Here is an 18,619-nt window from a genome sequence, read left to right as displayed (position 1 = left end):
TGTGAGCATCATGTGTCGTGTGAGCATCATGTGTCATGTGAGCATCGTGTGTCATGTGAGCATCATGTGTCCTGTGAGCATCGTGTGTCATGTGAGCATCATGTGTCATGTGAGCATCATGTGTCGTGTGAGCATCATGTGTCATGTGAGCATCGTGTGTCATGTGAGCATCATGTGTCATGTGAGCATCATGTGTCATGTGAGCATCGTGTGTCATGTGAGCATCATGTGTCATGTGAGCATCGTGTGTCATGTGAGCATCATGTGTCATGTGAGCATCATGTGTCATGTGAGCATCATGTGTCATGTGAGCATCGTGTGTCATTTGAGCATCATGTGTCATGTGAGCATCATGTGTCATGTGAGCATCATGTGTCATGTGGGCATCATGTGTCATGTGAGCATCGTGTGTCATTTGAGCATCATGTGTCATGTGAGCATCGTGTGTCATGTGAGCATCATGTGTCATGTGAGCATCATGTGTCATGTGAGCATCATATGTCATGTGAGCATCATGTGTCATGTGAGCATCATGTGTCATGTGAGCATCATGTGTCATGTGGGCATCATGTGTTATGTGAGCATCATGTGTCGTGTGAGCCTCATGTGTCATGTGAGCGTCATGTTTCATGTGAGCATCATGTGTCATGTGAGCATCATGTTTCATGTGAACATCATGTGTCATGTGAGCATCATGTGTCATGTGAGCATCATGTGTCATGTGAGCATCATGTGTCATGTGGGCATCATGTGTTATGTGAACATCATGTGTCATGTGGGCATCATGTGTCATTTGGGCATCATGTGACATGTGAGCATCATGTGTCATGTGGGCATCATTTGTCATGTGAGCATCATGTGTCATGTGAGCATCATGTGTCATGTGAGCATCATGTGTCATGTCAGCATCATGTGTCATGTGAGCATCATGTGTCATGTGAGTGTCATGTGTCATGTGGGCATCATGTGTCATGTCAGCATGATATGTCATGTGAGCATCATGTGTCATGTCAGCATCATGTGTCATGTCAGCATCATGTGTCATGTCAGCATCATGTGTCATGTCAGCGCCATATGTCATGTCAGCATCATGTGTCATGTAAGCATCATGTGTCATGTCAGTGTCATGTGTCATGTAAGCATCATGTGTCATGTCAGCACCATATGTCACGTCAGCATCATGTGTCATGTAAGCATCATGTGTCATGTGAGCATCATGTATCATGTAAGCATCATGTGTCATGTCAGCGCCATATGTCACGTCAGCATCATGTATCACGTCAGCATCATGTGTTATGTCAAGATCATGTGTCACGTGAGTGTCATGCGTCGTGTTTTCTCAGTCATGTGATGTCATGAGACTAGAGACCCCTGAAGATCTGGGGTAGAATAGGTCCTCAGCAACCCATGCTTGCAGTGACAGGCTACTATGCTTGTCGTAAGAGGCGAGTAACGGGATCAGGTGGTCAGCCTCGCTGACTTGGTTGATGCATGTCACCATATTCCAATTGCATGGATCGATGCTCATGATGTCAATCACTGGACCGTCTGGTCGAGACTCAATTATTTACAGACTGACGTCATATAGCTGGAATATTGTTAAGTGCAGCGTTAAACAACAACAAACAAACGTGAGACTAGAACTGACTGTAGACTGTTTTCTGGAGGCAGGTTACTTCAGCATGTTGGTGGATATCATTTCTACAGAAGGAAGATACTGAATGGTTTCTGAATGGAAATGGATGGTGGTATGGTCTGATTTCTAGGAACATCTGGAAATGGATGGTGGTATGGTCTGATTTCTAGGAACATCTGGAAATGGATGGTGGTATGGACTGATTTCTAGGAACATCTGGAAATGGATGGTGGTATGGTCTGATTTCTAGGAACATCTGGAAATGGCAGTGGAGGGCTGCTTCTGTTAGCTAATCATGTATAGCAATATTTTATCGACCGCAAACCCAATGAATTATGTAATTCCGTAACTTCAACACAGCCCTTCATCTGTCCTACTCATACCATACACTGTGACCTCATGTCTTAAATAAACGCCACACTGGGACTTCTCTCTGTAGAATAATAGGACGTGTTACTACCAGTGTGTACATCAGACAAAATGTTGCAAAGGTAATTCGTTTCCTGTAGGGAGAACAGTTTGCACTGATGATATTTTCATGTTAAAGTGACATAAGTATCATAATGAAAATCATGTTTACGTTGTTCATGTGAATGTAATTTTCTTTGATCAGATCTACGTTATTTACGTGAATGTAATTTCACTTAATCAGGTCTACGTTATTTACGTGAATGTAATTTCACTTAATCAGATCTACGTTATTTACGTGAATGTAATTTCACTTAACCAGATCTACGTTATTTACGTGAATGTTATTTCACTTAATCAGATCTACGTTATTTACGTGAATGTAATTTCACTTAATCAGGTCTACTTTATTTACGTGAATGTAATTTCACTTAATCAGATCTACGTTATTTACGTGAATGTAATTTCACTTAACCAGATCTATGTTATTTAAGTGAATGTTATTTCACTTAATCAGATCTACGTTATTTACTTGAATGTAATTTCACTTAATCACATCTATGTTATTTACGTGAATGTAATTTCACTTAACCAGATCTATGTTATTAACATGAATGTAATTTCACTTAATCAGATCTACGTTATTTACTTGAATGTAATTTCACTTAATCAGATCTATGTTATTTTACGTGAATGTAATTTCACTCAACCAGATCTATGTTATTTACGTGAATGTAATTTCACTTAACCAGATCTATGTTTTTTAAGTGACTGTAATTTGATTTGATTAGATCTGCGTTATGTACATGTGAGTAACTTGATTTGATCAGATCTGAATAACAGAACAATTGACAAGCTGCTACTGAAGCTTCCCAGTGACCGTATCAGTCAGTCATATGGCCAGTGGGCAGTTAAGGTGAAGAATGAGGCCAGGCTGGTCCAGACAGGACCCGATGATGGCCATGGCAGTGATGTGGATCGGAGGAAAGCTGAGATGGCTAGAGGCATATTCGATATGGCCGATCAGCTGTTTGTAAGTAACTCGAGAATACTCATGAGTGAGTGAATGTTGTTGTGTGCTGCAATATGCAGTATCACTGTTGCCTATAAATTAATTGAGTTTTGGCCAGGCAAACCAGTGGTTGATAACGTGAGCAAGGTTATGTGCAACTACCTGGTACCCAGTTTTGTCTGCTCTAATGTCAGAGGATCCCTTAATTCTGACCCAAATCCCCTCAGTTGTGTGTGATTAGGACTTGTTTTGATTCCCAGAAATACAACGCTGCTTTGGAAATCCATGAGTACGCTCGGATCCAGGATGTGGTGGCATATCTGCAGAAAGAGTTCAGTAACGTGGCACTCGAGCAAATAGAAAGCAGCCTCAACCTGGCCTGGGAGGAGCAACTGGGCGAGATTTCCACAAGTGAGGAGAAACTGTGAAGCATAAAACCTGTCATGTTACAAGTCAGGAATGTAAACACAAGTTTCAGAAATGTCTGGAGGCCAGCATGCTTCCCACATCTGAATGTTTAGATTTCCTACAAATCCCAAGGATGTTGTTTTTCTTCTTGTTTTTCTTCTTGTTCCAACTTCAATTTTATAATCATCATAATAATTAATATAAAATACATGTGCATTGGCCACTGGACCCTTAAAGGCCACTTTCACAGTGACACATCTTATACATATTCGTTATCTGGCTTTATTTGCCTTTCAGATCTTAAAAAGAATTTGATGAAATTTGGCAGACAATGTGACAACCCCAATTTGAAAGTGTTAGCTAAAACACTGACAGAAATGCTGGATTCAAAAGGCAGCGACTCCCGAGCCATCATATTTGTGAGAACTAGGGCCTTCTGCTACGCTCTGACCAACTGGCTGAACGAAGACGACAAGATTGATCCCCAGCTGAAGGATCTGAAAGCCATGGCGTTCACTGGTGCAGGAGCAAATGACGAGGAAGGAGGTAAAGTAAATGGAGAATCTCACCTGAGTGTCTTTTGATATCAAATATATCAACACGAGTTGATAAAAGTGGGAAAACTCTGAGGCTTGCCAAGGATTTTTTCCACTTTTATCAACGAGTGTTGATATATTTGATATCAAAAGTCACGAGGGTGAGATTTTATTTTTCATCCAACATCATTCTTCCAACTTTTTCAGTTTGTAGACAGTAATTAGCAGTGTCTTAAGTGTAAAAAGTACTGCTAACAGCTTCAGTAGCAGAGCCATTAGTGATGTCATATGATTGTGATGTCATGGTAACCAATGACGTCACAATGGTCTGCAAAGCCTTGTGATGCAATTTCATTGGGAGCCAGTTTTGGATGATAATGTCAAATACGGTCAAATACTGTTGTGGTTGAAGATGAAGGGACCTACCTAACTAGGAGTTATCCGAGGTTCCAGGTTCGACACAACCAAAACTGATATATATAGAAGGAATACGCAGGGACCAAGCTTTTACTTGGAAACAAGCGTAAATTTGACACATCAATTTACACACAACAGTGTTTAATCGTATGTTTGAGTCTGGAGGAGGTATCAGCTTTGTGTAAAAGTAAATATTGACCATGAGTTGTTTTCAGGTTTGTTTAGGTGTCACTGGGGCAGTGGTGTCGTCAAATGGTTAAAGTGTTCAGTCATCATGACTGTGGCCATTTTAGGTGTCCTAAGCGGAAATATTGTTTAAATATTGTTAAAAGCCTCTCACTCATCCACACACTGAAGTTGTTGCAAAGTAGGACATTAATATGAGGTGAGTCAAGAAAGTCGAGATTACTGGTATTGCATTTGGTAACTTGGTGTGTATGTTTGCGTGTGTGTGTTTGCGTGTGCGTGCGTGCGTGCGTGCGTGCGTGCCTGCGTGCGTGCCTGCGTGCGTGTCTGCGTGCCTGCCTGCGTGCCTGCCTGCCTGCCTGCCTGCCTGCCTGCAACTGTGAGCCGACCAGTCTAGGTCAGGCAGGGTAAACAACACGTATCATCTAATGATGATATGATATGTCTGGGGACATTCTCCCAAGACAAGGGAGTTAACTGACTATAAAAGTCCAGTTTCCACCCTTGCCAAACTAGGCTGGAATTTCTGAGTTATATTTTACTTTGACTAATTAGTCTATGTATAGTCCATTCAAAATCGTGTAAAAAATCGACATCCTTTTTTTTTAACAAAAAGGCGACTGCAGTATAGATTTCGGTCAATTGCAGGATTTGCAAAGCATGTCAACTGGGCTTTGTCAGTTATTTTCCGAATCTTTCCAAGTTTTTAATCATTGTGCTCAAGTGCTGTGCTACAATCCACATGCACTGGGTGTCTGAGACAGGGAATGCGAAACCTCTCTTCGATTAACTTGATCAGATCGTTTTGACTGGCTGTCACCATTTTGTTTGAAGCAAATGCAAGTGGTATGAGAGGTGGAACCTCATTGGTCAATAAGGAGGGACAAAAAAAGGGACATAACTCACTCGAGGTACAAAATTACAGGGTAGTTCAGCAGGGGTGGAAAGAAGACTTTTATAGTCAGTTAACTCCTTTACCTCGGGAAGAGGGCTGGTGATCGAACCACCGACCTTCTGTTCTTCAGGCCGACATAATACACCATCAAAGTAATTGAAGCAGCGAGTTTTGTTTGTTTGTTGTTTAACGTCACACTCTATATGCTATATGACGGCAGTCTGTAAATAATCTAGTCTGGACCAGACAATCCAATGATTGACATCATGAGCATCGAGTTACGCAATTGGGATACGATGACATGCATCAACCAAATCAATCTCCTGACCACCAAGTCCCGTTAGTCGCCTCTTATTTAAGCATTAGTCAAGCCATATAACGATGGAGGACACCAGGATGTGAAGTCACACAATATCCCACGTGTACGAAGTCTTCCTATAATGCCACCAAAGGAACACGAGCCGCGATAATATGGAGAAAAATAATTGAGTCTGACCCAGACAGTCCAGTGATTGACATCATGAGCATCGATCAATGCAATTGGGATACAGTGACATGCATGAACCAAATCAGCGAGCCTGACCACCCGATCCCGTTAGCTGCCTGTTACAACAGGCATAGTCGCCTCTTACGGCAAGCATGGGTTGCTGAAGACCTTTTCTAACCCATATCTTCACGGGTCGAAACAGTCAGTGAATGAGTTTGATTTAATGTCACTTTGACCAGTATTTTAGTCAAATCATGGTGTGATATCTTAAATCACAAAGTTATGCAATTAACAGACATTGATCATCTTTGTGAAGTCCATGAGGGTGGGTGTGGTGCTGGCAAACCCAGAAACATAATCAGAGCAAATCAAGGATTTGAACCCACTATCATAGGTTCCTTGCACACAAAAGGGAAACAACTCTGAACAGTGACAGCTGGGACACCCATGCCCCCTCAATGATTTGTAGGTGAAAGGTCATATGACGCATAACCTGAACTTTGATTCATGTTCAGATTGTAAAAAAAGAGATAGTGAGCCAAATGTACTTGACTGTTTAGTTCATATTGAAGATGTTTCGTTTCTGTAGGTATGACACAGAATGAACAAGACAAAGTGATTTCCAAGTTCAAAAGTGGTGAGGTCAAGTTGATTGTCGCCACATCAGTAGCGGAGGAAGGACTGGATATCCCAGAATGCAACATGGTCGTGAAGTACAACCATGTCGGCAATGAGATCACAACTATCCAGACCGGAGGTGAGACAGGAATAAACTAGAATAAAGTGTTATTTTTGTGAAATTGAAAATGAAGTAAAATAATTAATCATGAGAAAGAGCTGACAGAGGAATGGACCATGAACAATGAGGAGAGCAAACAACATGATGGGCAGGGATAAATACATGTTCAGAACTTTAATTTGCTGCCTTCTACAGGTTTGCACACTTAAAAGTAAACTTCTGTGACATTATAAAAAATGTCCACGGAGAAACAAAGGTTGCTGGGGACAAACATAGGTTGCTGGGGACCAGTTCTAAACAGAATCCCCATAGGTTGCCAGGGACCAATTCTAACCAGAATCCCTATAGGTTGCCGGGGACAAACATGGGTTGCCGGAGACCAATTCTAACCAGAATCCCCATAGGTTGCCGGGGACCAATTCTAACCAGAATCCCTATAGGTTGCCGGGGACAAACATGGGTTGCCTGGGATCAATTCTAACCAGAATCCTCCTAGGTTGCCGGGGACCAACATGGGTTGCCGGGGACCATTTCTAACCAGAATACCAATAGGTTGCCGGGGACCAATTCTAACCAGAATACCAATAGATTGCTGGGGACCAATTCTAACCAGAATACCAATAGGTTGCCGGGGACAAACATAGGTTGCTGGGGACCAAGCATAGGCTGCTAATCAAAGGTCTCAACAGGGAGACAAGCAGGTAACTAGGGTACATTTCTAACCTGGAATCCATTTTGGCTGCAATCACACTAAAACTAAACTTTCAGATTTCAACAGAAGTCTTCTTCACTATCAGCTGTACATAACTAGTTGTTCCTGTAATAGCGTGATTTAAAGGTAAAGGAATCATAAGAATTATAGGTTGCTGGGGACCAGTTCTGACCTGGAATCCCCACAGGGACATACAAATAAAAGTTGCTGGGGACCAATTCTGACCTGGAATCGCCACAGCGACATACAAATAAAGGTTGCTAGGGACCAATTCTGACCTGAAATCCCCACAGGGACATACAAATAAAGGTTGCTAGGGACCAATTCTGACCTGAAATCCCCACAGGGACATACACAAATAGGTTGCTGGGAACCAAGAATCCCCAAAAGGGACATACAAAATAAGGTTGCTGGGGACCAATTCTGACCTGGAATCCCCACAGCGACATACAAATAAAGGTTGCTAGGGACCAATTCTGACCTGAAATCCCCAGAGGGACATACAAATAAAGGTTGCTAGGGACCAATTCTGACCTGAAATCCCCACAGGGACATACACAAATAGGTTGCTGGGAACCAAGAATCCCCAAAAGGGACATACAAAATAAGGTTGCTGGGGACCAATTCTGACCCAGAATCCACCCAGGGTGATACTCACAGGACATGTTCATCTGGTAAGTGAGGATCAGTGTCAGAGGGCAGCTGTTTATGTGCTCTCCTTGTAGTGTCCCTTCTTGATTTAGCCACTGTTGCATGAGCAGAATAACACCAGGTACTGCCTCTCTGTGTAGGGAGAAGCCGGAAGGCAGGAGGCACCTCTGTTCTGTTGGGCAGCAGCAAGACCCACCAGAAAGAAATACTCAATCTTGCTCGGGCTGCCATGATGGAAAGAGCTGTCAAGAAAATCCTACAAATGCCAATTGATCAAGTCATTCGCAGGACCGGCAGTCTTCAGGAAGAGACCCTGGTAAAAGAGAAAACCAAGGATCTTGTCCAGCGACGTCAGAATCGACAGAAACTTCAAACAAACTTTAAACTGAAGTGTACTCGCTGTAAAACATTTTGTGCCCACAGCAAAGATCTGAGGGTCATTAATGATAACCATCATGTCGTCATTGACAGCGAGTTTGAAGGGCGGATTGAAGTCAAACCATTCCAAAACCAGAAAAATATCGATGGAATAAAACTGACGGGGCATATGCAGTGTAAGACATGCCACAGGGCCTGGGGGACGAAGTTTCTATACCAGGGGATCTCGTACCCCTCACTCGCGATCAAGAACTTCATCGTTGTCAATGAGGAAACCAGTGAGATCAAGCACTGCAAGAAATGGTTGGAGCTTCCTTACACCATCAGGGTATGGTCCCTAGAGGATATCAAGACATGTCTCAGAACTGGTGGTGATGCCAGATCGGATGAGGAAGACAAGGATGAGGGAGAGGAAGAACTTGATCTGGAGTGAAATAAACTGTAGACAGGATGGAAGAGGCGGATCAAAGACAGATAAATTCTGAAGTAACCTTTTGGATGAAAGATCTGAATTGACCCATTTGGACTAACTTGTCTAAATTAATACCATGGATGTGTAACATGTCATTAATATTACTAGTTATAGTAAATAGTAAATTCTTTTGGAGAAATATATTCAATCATAAATTAATATCACAAGCATTTGATTCATGGAAATTGAGAATGAAAGACTTTCTTCTTAATTAATCCTTGTTTCGTGATTAATATTATTGAACTTTGAAACATATCAAATATAAGCAGTCATGGTTGGAGGACGCTGTAGAATGAGGTGCATATTTCCTACCAACTTTGACACTGATGTTCTGGTTGTGATATTTGAAACCTGTAGAAACCCGCACATGTAGATGAAACTCTACTTATCACCGAGCAATGGTTTCCGATAAATTTCTTTACAAAATAATACCATTTCATCAAGGATTAGGGGTAGTAGAAAATGTCCAATATCTAGCATATAAATATTATCTTGTATTGGTACAAGTGTTAACACTTCCAATGTATTGGCTTTTGGGCAATGTGGACGGTACCCATTGTTGATTAACAGTTCAGTGAAATTCATTAAATGGCTAAAACTACTTCGTATGTCATCTAATACATGTTCCCTAAAGGCTAACAAAATGTGATTATCCCCTGCCGCGAAGTGGGGTCGGGAATATAGGAACAGAGTTCATCTGTCCTTCCGTCCGTCCTTCTGTCTGTCAACTTCTCAAAGGGGACAAATTTTCACAAAATTATTTAAGTCAGAAAAATAAAAGTTTACACACCGATGTTACTGGTTAGATCTAAGGTGAGTTAAAAAATTGGTGTTGTAAATTTTTTTACAGAGTATTGGCCCTTGCTCCGTGCTCTTCAACTTAGTGCATACTGTGTGAAATTGGGAAACGGTTTTCTCAGCAACTACTGAAGTTACATAAAAAAAAGTTTGCATGCTTATCTTAGTCTTGACAAGTATGTCTACGTTCAAAAATTTGTCCCGTCAGTTATTGTTTTACAGAGTTACGGCCCTTGATCCAGGTTATGTTATTAGTGTGTGCAATGGTGACAAGTTTTCTTAGAAACTACTGAAGTTATCTTATCTAAGAGATACTTATCAGGATAGTTCACCAGGGAAGGAGACTTTTGTTTGAATGAAATTCACATTTAATCATTTTTTTAATGTGGCCCAACCGCCTCTGTCTTCTTTAGACTTTATTGAACTCTTTTTGATAGTTTATATTCACTACTATATTTTAGTGATAACATTGTTTTCTTGTTTATCTTGATTCAGTAGGTAGAATTGGACAAGAGATGTTACACGTTCTATTTGCTTGGATTTACCAAGATGGTGGATGTACTGTATACGTTAATACATGTAGTTAGTTTTCTTACCCTTTTTCAAGCCAGACTGAAAGATAAGTACAGTGAAGAATGGACTAAAATATTATCATCTAGTATTAGATATAAATGTTGTACACTTTTGAAAATAAGCCTTGAAGCAGAAAAATACGGCCTTGTGTATATTTGCACTGTACATTTGAGTTGTCTGTACAAGGCTTAATATTGATACTGGGAGACACAACAAAGTTCTTAAATCTGAAAGATTATGTACATATTGAAGTTAAGACATATTGAAGGTCTGTATCATTTCACCTTTATGTGTCCATCCTTAAACGATATTCAAAAGCCATACATACCAGATAAATATGTAAATCGACTGTCAGTCCAACAATTTATTCATTTCATAGCAACCACAATTGATCAAGATTTAAGATATGTTATGTCATATTTCAAATATGGCTTTAAGAGCAGAAATGTACTGAAGTGAAACAATGGAATCTTTGTAAAATGATCCTGTACTGTATGGTATGCACTTGATGTATTTTGGTTTATGGTGTCTCATACAATAAACATTTGAATTTCAGTATCTTTATGAGATGGTTGTTAAATGTTTGTATGTTGCTAAGGACAATAGTCCTACCCTATGACAGTGACCTGTAGATAATCAATTCTGGACCAGACAATCCAATGATTGATGTCATGAGTAGCAATCACCGCTGTTGGGAATGACATGCAGTCAATTAAGTCATGGAGCCAGACCACCCAATCCACTGATTCACGTCCTATGGCCAGCATGGGATTTGTTTGTGAAAGGAAACGAATATGCATGATAGTGTGTTGTATGTTGTCAACATGTCTCCAGGTCAATATAAGGGATATCCTTTGCAACTTGTTCTTCATGCTTTATGGCTGATCGCTTATACGGACTTCAGATATCCGGAAACCTCGGTTCCCGGATGATTTTCATTCAAAACGAAATAATTACTATATAAATTTACCCGTATATATGGAAATTCAGTTTCGAGAACCGGATGGTCATTTTCATACACAAAACACTGAAATGCACACAAAATTGTCTCACTTATCCGGACAATACACTTCCGCTGGTGGTAATCCTTCCGCTGGTGGTAATCCTTTGATTCGTGAGAAGTCAATTAACCAAGTGACACAGGTGGACAGTCGACCTTGACCCTGTGTAGCACTTGGACATAGAGCCAGCTCGGGTGAAGTCGACCTTGACCCTGTGTAGCACTTGGACATGGGGCTACCGGGGTTCAACAGTCGACCTTGACCCTGTGTAGCACTTGGACATGGGGCCAGCTCAGGTGAACAGTCGACCTTGACCCTGTGTAGCACTTGGACATGTGGCCAGCTAGAGTGAACAGTCGACCTTGACCCTGTGTAGCACTTGGACATAGAGCCAGCTCGGGTGAAGTAGACCTTGACCCTGTGTAGCACTTAGACATGGGGCTATCGGGGTTCAACAGTCGACCTTGACCCTGTGTAGCACTTGGACATGGGGCCAGCTCGGGTGAACAGTCGACCTTGACCCTGTGTAGCACTTGGACATGGGGCCAGCTCAAGCGAACAGTGGACCTTGACCCTGTGTAGCACTTGGACATGGGGCCAGCTCAAGCGAACAGTCGACCTTGACCCTGTGTAGCACTTGGACATGTGGCCAGCTAGAGTGAACAGTCGACCTTGACCCTGTGTAGCACTTGGACATAGAGCCAGCTCGGGTGAAGTAGACCTTGACCCTGTGTAGCACTTGGACATGGGGCCAGCTCGGGTGAACAGTCGACCTTGACCCTGTGTAGCACTTAGACATGGGGCTATCGGGGTTCAACAGTCGACCTTGACCCTGTGTAGCACTTGGACATGGGGCCAGCTCGGGTGAACAGTCGACCTTGACCCTGTGTAGTACTTGGACATGGGGCCAGCTCAAGCGAACAGTGGACCTTGACCCTGTGTAGCACTTGGACATGGGGCCAGCTCAAGCGAACAGTGGACCTTGACCCTGTGTAGCACTTGGACATGGGGCCAGCACAGGTGGACAGTCGACCTTGACCCTGTAAAGCACTTGGACATGTGGCCAGCTAGAGTGAACAGTCGACCTTGACCCTGTGTAGCACTTGGACATAGAGCCAGCTCGGGTGAAGTAGACCTTGACCCTGTGTAGCACTTGGACATGGGGCCAGCTCGGGTGAACAGTCGACCTTGACCCTGTGTAGCACTTAGACATGGGGCTATCGGGGTTCAACAGTCGACCTTGACCCTGTGTAGCACTTGGACATGGGGCCAGCTCGGGTGAACAGTCGACCTTGACCCTGTGTAGCACTTGGACATGGGGCCAGCTCAAGCGAACAGTTGACCTTGACCTTGTGTAGCACTTGGACATGGGGCCAGCTCAAGTGAACAGTTGACCTTGACCTTGTGTAGCACTTGGACATGGGGCCAGCTCGGGTGAACAGTTGACCTTGACCTTGTGTAGCACTTGGACATGGGGCCAGCTCGGGTGAACAGTTGACCTTGACCTTGTGTGGCACTTGGATATGGGACTAGCTTGGGTGAACAGCCGACCTTGACCTTGTATAACTGTCCGTGGCTGAGTGGAAATAGTATCTGACCACAAAGCGAACGTTAGTGCTTTGATCCCCAAGCCATGTCATACCAATAGATGTTAAAAGATGACACTTGTTGTTTCCCTGCCTGGGGCTCAGCAGTTAGGGGACGGGCTTGGAGTGAGTATACTGTTTCTATTGTAGTGTAGCTGCAATACTGCTCGCTTAAAGCAATACACTCACTCACCTGATGTGTTGAGTTGAGTGTTATTACATATCTTCCTGGTTGAAGATTATGAAAAAACAGAAACCTGTTGCTACAAACATAAACTTTATTGCTCTCAGTGTATAATGTGCACCTCTGTAGTAAACACCTATATATCAACATAATAACAGAGCAACAGGCATCTGACGGAAACAATGATGTGAGGGACAGCTACAACAGCAGCAGCAGCAGCAGCAGGACAACGTTCTACCATGGTAACTAGGGCTGGCTAAAAAGATTGATAATCAGAAGTAACGAAGAAATATTAACGACTATAAATATGAAAATTGTGTTATTGATGATATCTTACATAAACAATTGTGATGAAATAAAGTTTAAATTTACTGAAAAAGACTATTGTCAGTCATGTCAATTGCCAAGATGAAAAAAAGCAACAGTTTTTGTCATATCTTAAATGTCCACAAAGTAATCCATGCATAAATTTGTCACCACTCACCAGGGTTGTGAAACATGTTGATTGCTTTCAGACATTTCCGCATAGTAGGTCATAGTCACTTCGCCAAAATTTAGCATATTTTGTTAACAATTATTGATATTCTACGATGATCTATGTCGATAGCCAGCCCTTAGGATAACACATGGGGGTGGGGGTGGGGGGGTGGGGGGGGGGGGGGGTGGGGTGTCACTTATAGACAACAGATTGTAACATGATCACTTTTGTATTCATATTTCTGCAAACAAGAAACATTCTACAAATTATTTCCAAATCATGAAATACAGTTGTACATTAATAATGATAAAAAATATTGATATTGGACAGATAGATTAAATTGTAATAGATTTCTAGAACAAAAGATTTCCTAGTCATAAGAATATGTAATGGATTTTTTAAATATTTTTCTAAACGTGGGGACTTAGAAGACAAATTCCTACAAGAGACAAATCTAATACTGGGCTTGTGGATCTGGTTAGAAATACAGGCATAATCATGAAATACAAGCGTTAATGAAGACAAATCTTGATTTCTAAACAACCTATATTTCTACAGAATGATGTCATGAGTTGGTGTGATTTAAGCTGTTTTGGTGCAGAGAATGAACTAAACACAGACAAACTTGGTTGAAACATTCTAATCCAAGGAATATCCAGATGCAAATATTAATGAAATATCATTATTAATATGACAAAATCAAAATGACTCTTGATCATTTATTTATTTTATTAAGGAAAAATTTGAACTTGACAAATTTTTATACAAATTAGGAAATACCATGGAAAAATTTGAACGTGACAATTTTTTATGCAAATTAGGAATTACCATGTACAAATTCGAACGTGACAATTTTTTATGCAAATTAGGAAATACCACTGAAAAATTTGAACGTGACAATTTTTTATGCAAATTAGGAAATACCATGGACAAATTCGAACGTGACAATTTTTTATGTAAATAAGGGAAATACCATGGAAAAATTCGAACTTGACATTGTTTTATGCAAATTCGGAAAAAAACATGGAAAAATTCAAACTCGACAGTTTTTATGCAAATTAGGGAATACCATTGTTGCGAACACAATGAGAATGAAGACGAGGGATGCTGAAGGTGATGTCGCCCCCGGGAGGTGAACAGTGGCTACATGTGTTAGCGACAACATATAATGTATTACATAATGTATATACACAGTACACGAGACTAGTGTGAGGTAGTTTGTACACTAAAAGGCAAGTCTACAAGCATTTCAGCCCAACAATCATCTCGGCTTACAAACCCCAAAACAATTTAATCTTCATGGGCAAATAAATATTTTGGAATATCTAAATCTGTTTGATCTAAGTACAAGTTTTTTAGGCCATTCTTTCAGAATAAATAATTGAAAACATTAACAAAATGATTTAATTAAATTCATGACGGAGTTTGCAGCCCCAAATACACTAAGAGGGCCCTTAACGTTTCCAACTATAACTACATGTGAGTTGGAAGGGTGAATCTGGATGCAAATGAGCTCTATACAATATTCTATCAGTGTCTTGTTTGTAGTATGTGTTGTGTGTGAAATTGAAATTGATACCCAATAATATCTTGCATGAATCTTTTCCTGAGATGTATTAGGTGTATGAAACCTGAAGCTGAAAACTACGGGGAACAGTCCAATATGTGTGAAGTCGGCGGCAGCAACGACAGCACGCTGCTTCCAGACCTTGCAGTCTTCACTTCACAACAATCTGGCAACAGTGTAGAACTGTCCCAGACACCTCGGATTATATAAAAAATATCGTTAATGGTCTGCCTTTGTAAACACGTTTGATAATGAATCCTTTTCATTGGTTATCACTAAAGCGCCACCTACAGTGTATCTAGTTTGAAACAAAATATTATATTTTCGTCGTAGCGGAGTTATTCATTCGAATGATTATAACAAGTGATATTATGATATAGAATACAATAAGGGTACCACATTATCTCTACACCAGAAACACTACATCAAGGTATAACATCCTAGAAATGGGACGTGTGCACTGAGATTGAGAAAACAGGAAATATTACAAAATGTAATACACAACACTGAAAAAAACATTTAAAAAAAAAGTTACAAATTGTAATAGAATTAATGCCAGACCAATTCGTTCACAGATTTCTAGGTACTTGGCCAAAATTCTTTAGTTTAAGTACAGTGGAACTAGCACCTCAAGTAAGGTAGTGCTAGAGAGTATGATGAAGGCAAGGAGGCCGAAAGCTGGAGATCAAGTATATTTATGTAGTTATTGAAACTCATATGGAAATGAACACAAAAAAAAGATTTAAATATAAATTTTGCGTAAAAAAAAGTAATTTAACCATTTGGGGGGCAAAATTTTCACTTTATTTTTTTGATAATTATCTCGGATATCAAATTGGTCTTGCCTAAATTCTCCTCATGAAATGTTTCCATTTTTGCTGGTGGTGTTGCAGATCTAGCCTGAGGAGTACTGCAGATTCTACCCTGAACAGTGCTGCAGATTCTAGATTTAACAGTTTTGCAGATTCTAGCCTGAAAGGAACTGCAGATTCTAGCCTGAACAGTACTGGAGATTCTAGCTTTAATAGTTTTGCAGATTCTAGCCTGAACAGTATACTAGCCTGAACAGTATTGCAGTCTGAATACTATTTACAGACACAAAGATTCAGCTTTATAAAACATGGTACAGCATCTTGTTCAGATCATGAAGCTTACTCAATATTTGCTAAGGATATTGGTTGTAAAATACAGAAAGAACACCAACTTTTAGCATGGACCTTCACCATCTGACCTGTCACCCTGGCAGCCATCTTGTTTTAGGCGACATTGTACATGTATATGTGATGACAATGAAACTGATGACAGCATACAAAAACTCTTCCAATTTGCCTTCACATATTTCTCACTTCTTTGTATCTGCATCAACAGTGATCTGTGATCAGACATATCCTTAACAAACTTTGAGTAGCATGTCAAAGACATCCAAAGAAACCAGCAGAACCAACTAGGTCACTCAATATCGATGCCTAAAGAGACTACCCAGCAAATGATTCAGCATCCAGCGGTATGAAACCAGAGTGTTTAGAAAGAGGATTTCAAATAAGTTAGCACAATATGTCTAGATGTGCCATTTGCAATGACGGAAGAAATAGTAAAACATTATATACATCATGTGGTAGTCATCCTTCTTTATAAATAGTCAACAGGTCTATTTACAATTCACAATTTACAATGAAACAACAATATACACAAGAGCCTTCCTTGAGAAACGACAACTACTTCGTCAGTGTGGGCCAAGCTGACCTCTTCCACGTCTGTCCTCCGTCCTAGTCTCCGTGCTTCTGTACATCTGTGGCAGTGAGAAGGGAAATCCGGGCAGCCTCGTCCCGACTCTCATCTCTCCGTGCGGTTCAGTTTAGACAGGAGAATATGCTGAAGAACTGTAAACACAGACACAAGAATGGTTTTGTTTTTCTTGTTTGTTTGTTTGTTGTTAGGACTATCCGAGTTTTCTTTACAGTTTACATTGTTAAATCGTTAACCATATGGATTTAATTATCAGTTGATTGCTAGACAAAGGCCAATCTGGGTCCCCCAGTGGGATAGGAGTCGCTAATCCGCGAGCCTCCCGGATAGATCGGGGGTATCGCATGCATGTCTACCTACGGTTTTAATCTGAAAACTTGCTCATAGATTTCCGTAATCGTAAACTTCCTGTTCTTTGGTCCTACTCAAGTTCATGAAAATGCTGTTTTGCTGGAGAAATAGTTTCTCGTGTAGGAGTTTTCACCAAATTGCGGGAGGGTCTGTGGATGCCTGTAAATGACCGAGACTGGACCAGACAATCCAATGACTGATATTACAAGCAACGATCAACGCCCTATGGGTCATGATGACACCGGGTCTGACTGCCTCATCCATACCATCAGGAATGCATCAATTCCTAACAGGAATGCACAGGGGCTGGGGGGGACAGGAATAGAGACCGTCAGATTGGTCCAGTGAGGATTTTATCAATATTCCAGCCATATCAAGGGAAAGGACATCTAATGTCTAAAACTGCTTTTATTCCAGCACTGAGGGGTCACGGATGCATTCAGATATACTAATCTAAAATTAATGGAAGCAATATTACCGTATTCGACATAATGCCCATGCCGCTCTCAAAATTAGAAATAGGGGGCTCTTATTAGAATATCATTTTGGTGAATAAAACAGTTGAAAGATCGTGAATTTCGTGGCTTATGCTGACAGCCTGAAATGATACAATGAAAAGTCTGTGTGTTATACGATGCCTATGCTGACAGCCTGAAATGTTTATATATGACAGATATATTAGAGTTTAATTGCCCATAATTAAGGATGCATATAACATACGAGTGCATATTATACACGAATAAATAAGTTTTGTGTACATTGATCAATCAGAAGGTGTGCTAATTGGGATTGTTCACTAGACAATAGTTTAGCAAATGTTGCCGTGGGCGCTTAAAAGAGTGGGGCGCTTATTAGGTCGAATGCGGTAAGTGAAATTTTTAATTTAATAAAAAACCCGATTAGAAACAGGATTAAATTACTTCAGTATAGATTGGTTGACATGGTATTTCTGGTGTTACGTGCTCGCAGTAATGTCTGCGTATTAGGGGGAAAACATGAAAACTCATTGTGGCATGTATAATGCGCACCCTCTACAGCTGTTTATTGGAAAAAAGTGTGCACTGTACTCAAGAAAATATGGTTGTGGGGTATGGAATCACTGTTGTTTTTTTAAATATCGTGATGCAGGTCTCAGATGCTTCCCATTATGGTGAAACCATGAGCATGGGTATGGTGCTGACAGACCTAGAATATCATCAGGGCAAATCTGGGAATTGAACCCACAATCATCGGATTCTGGGACATCTAAGGGAGGCAACTCTTGTCTGTAAAGAAGGTGAGTGAGTGTTGGTCTGTTAGTAATCAAGGAACAAGTGGTTGGGGTCAGGGAAAGATGACACACAATCGGAAAGATCAGCAATCGGCACCAACACTTATAACATCAATGGCGTCCTGAGA

The 18,619-nt window shown here is 41.0% G+C and overlaps 2 protein-coding genes across 8 annotated transcripts in view; one reads left to right on the top strand and one right to left on the bottom strand.

The window, feature by feature from the left end:
* LOC124113418 (interferon-induced helicase C domain-containing protein 1-like) overlaps nt 1–10,875 on the top strand; it is a 30,937-nt gene extending 20,062 nt beyond the window's left edge. For all 4 annotated transcript variants that reach the window (XM_046473758.2, XM_046473756.2, XM_046473757.2 and 1 more), the window contains exons 8-12: nt 2,875–3,077; nt 3,317–3,467; nt 3,762–4,010; nt 6,575–6,742; nt 8,228–10,875. In XM_046473758.2, coding sequence (XP_046329714.2) covers nt 2,875–3,077; nt 3,317–3,467; nt 3,762–4,010; nt 6,575–6,742; nt 8,228–8,898 — 1,442 coding nt within the window. In that variant the 3' untranslated portion in view covers nt 8,899–10,875. The remainder of the gene's footprint in view (nt 1–2,874; nt 3,078–3,316; nt 3,468–3,761; nt 4,011–6,574; nt 6,743–8,227) is intronic.
* Nucleotides 10,876–13,159: 2,284 nt separating this feature from the next.
* Nucleotides 13,160–18,619, bottom strand: part of LOC124113419 (hemicentin-1-like) — a 114,190-nt gene continuing 108,730 nt past the window's right edge. For all 4 annotated transcript variants that reach the window (XM_046473763.2, XM_046473761.2, XM_046473764.2 and 1 more), the window contains one exon: nt 13,160–17,004. In XM_046473763.2, the coding sequence (XP_046329719.1) occupies nt 16,958–17,004 (47 nt within the window). In that variant the 3' untranslated portion in view covers nt 13,160–16,957. The remainder of the gene's footprint in view (nt 17,005–18,619) is intronic.

This window comes from Haliotis rufescens, unplaced genomic scaffold (assembly GCF_023055435.1).
Source record: "Haliotis rufescens isolate VD_foot unplaced genomic scaffold, xgHalRufe1.0.p SCAF_27, whole genome shotgun sequence".
Lineage (NCBI taxonomy): Eukaryota > Metazoa > Mollusca > Gastropoda > Lepetellida > Haliotidae > Haliotis > Haliotis rufescens.
This window is presented reverse-complemented; position numbering and strand designations above follow the sequence as displayed.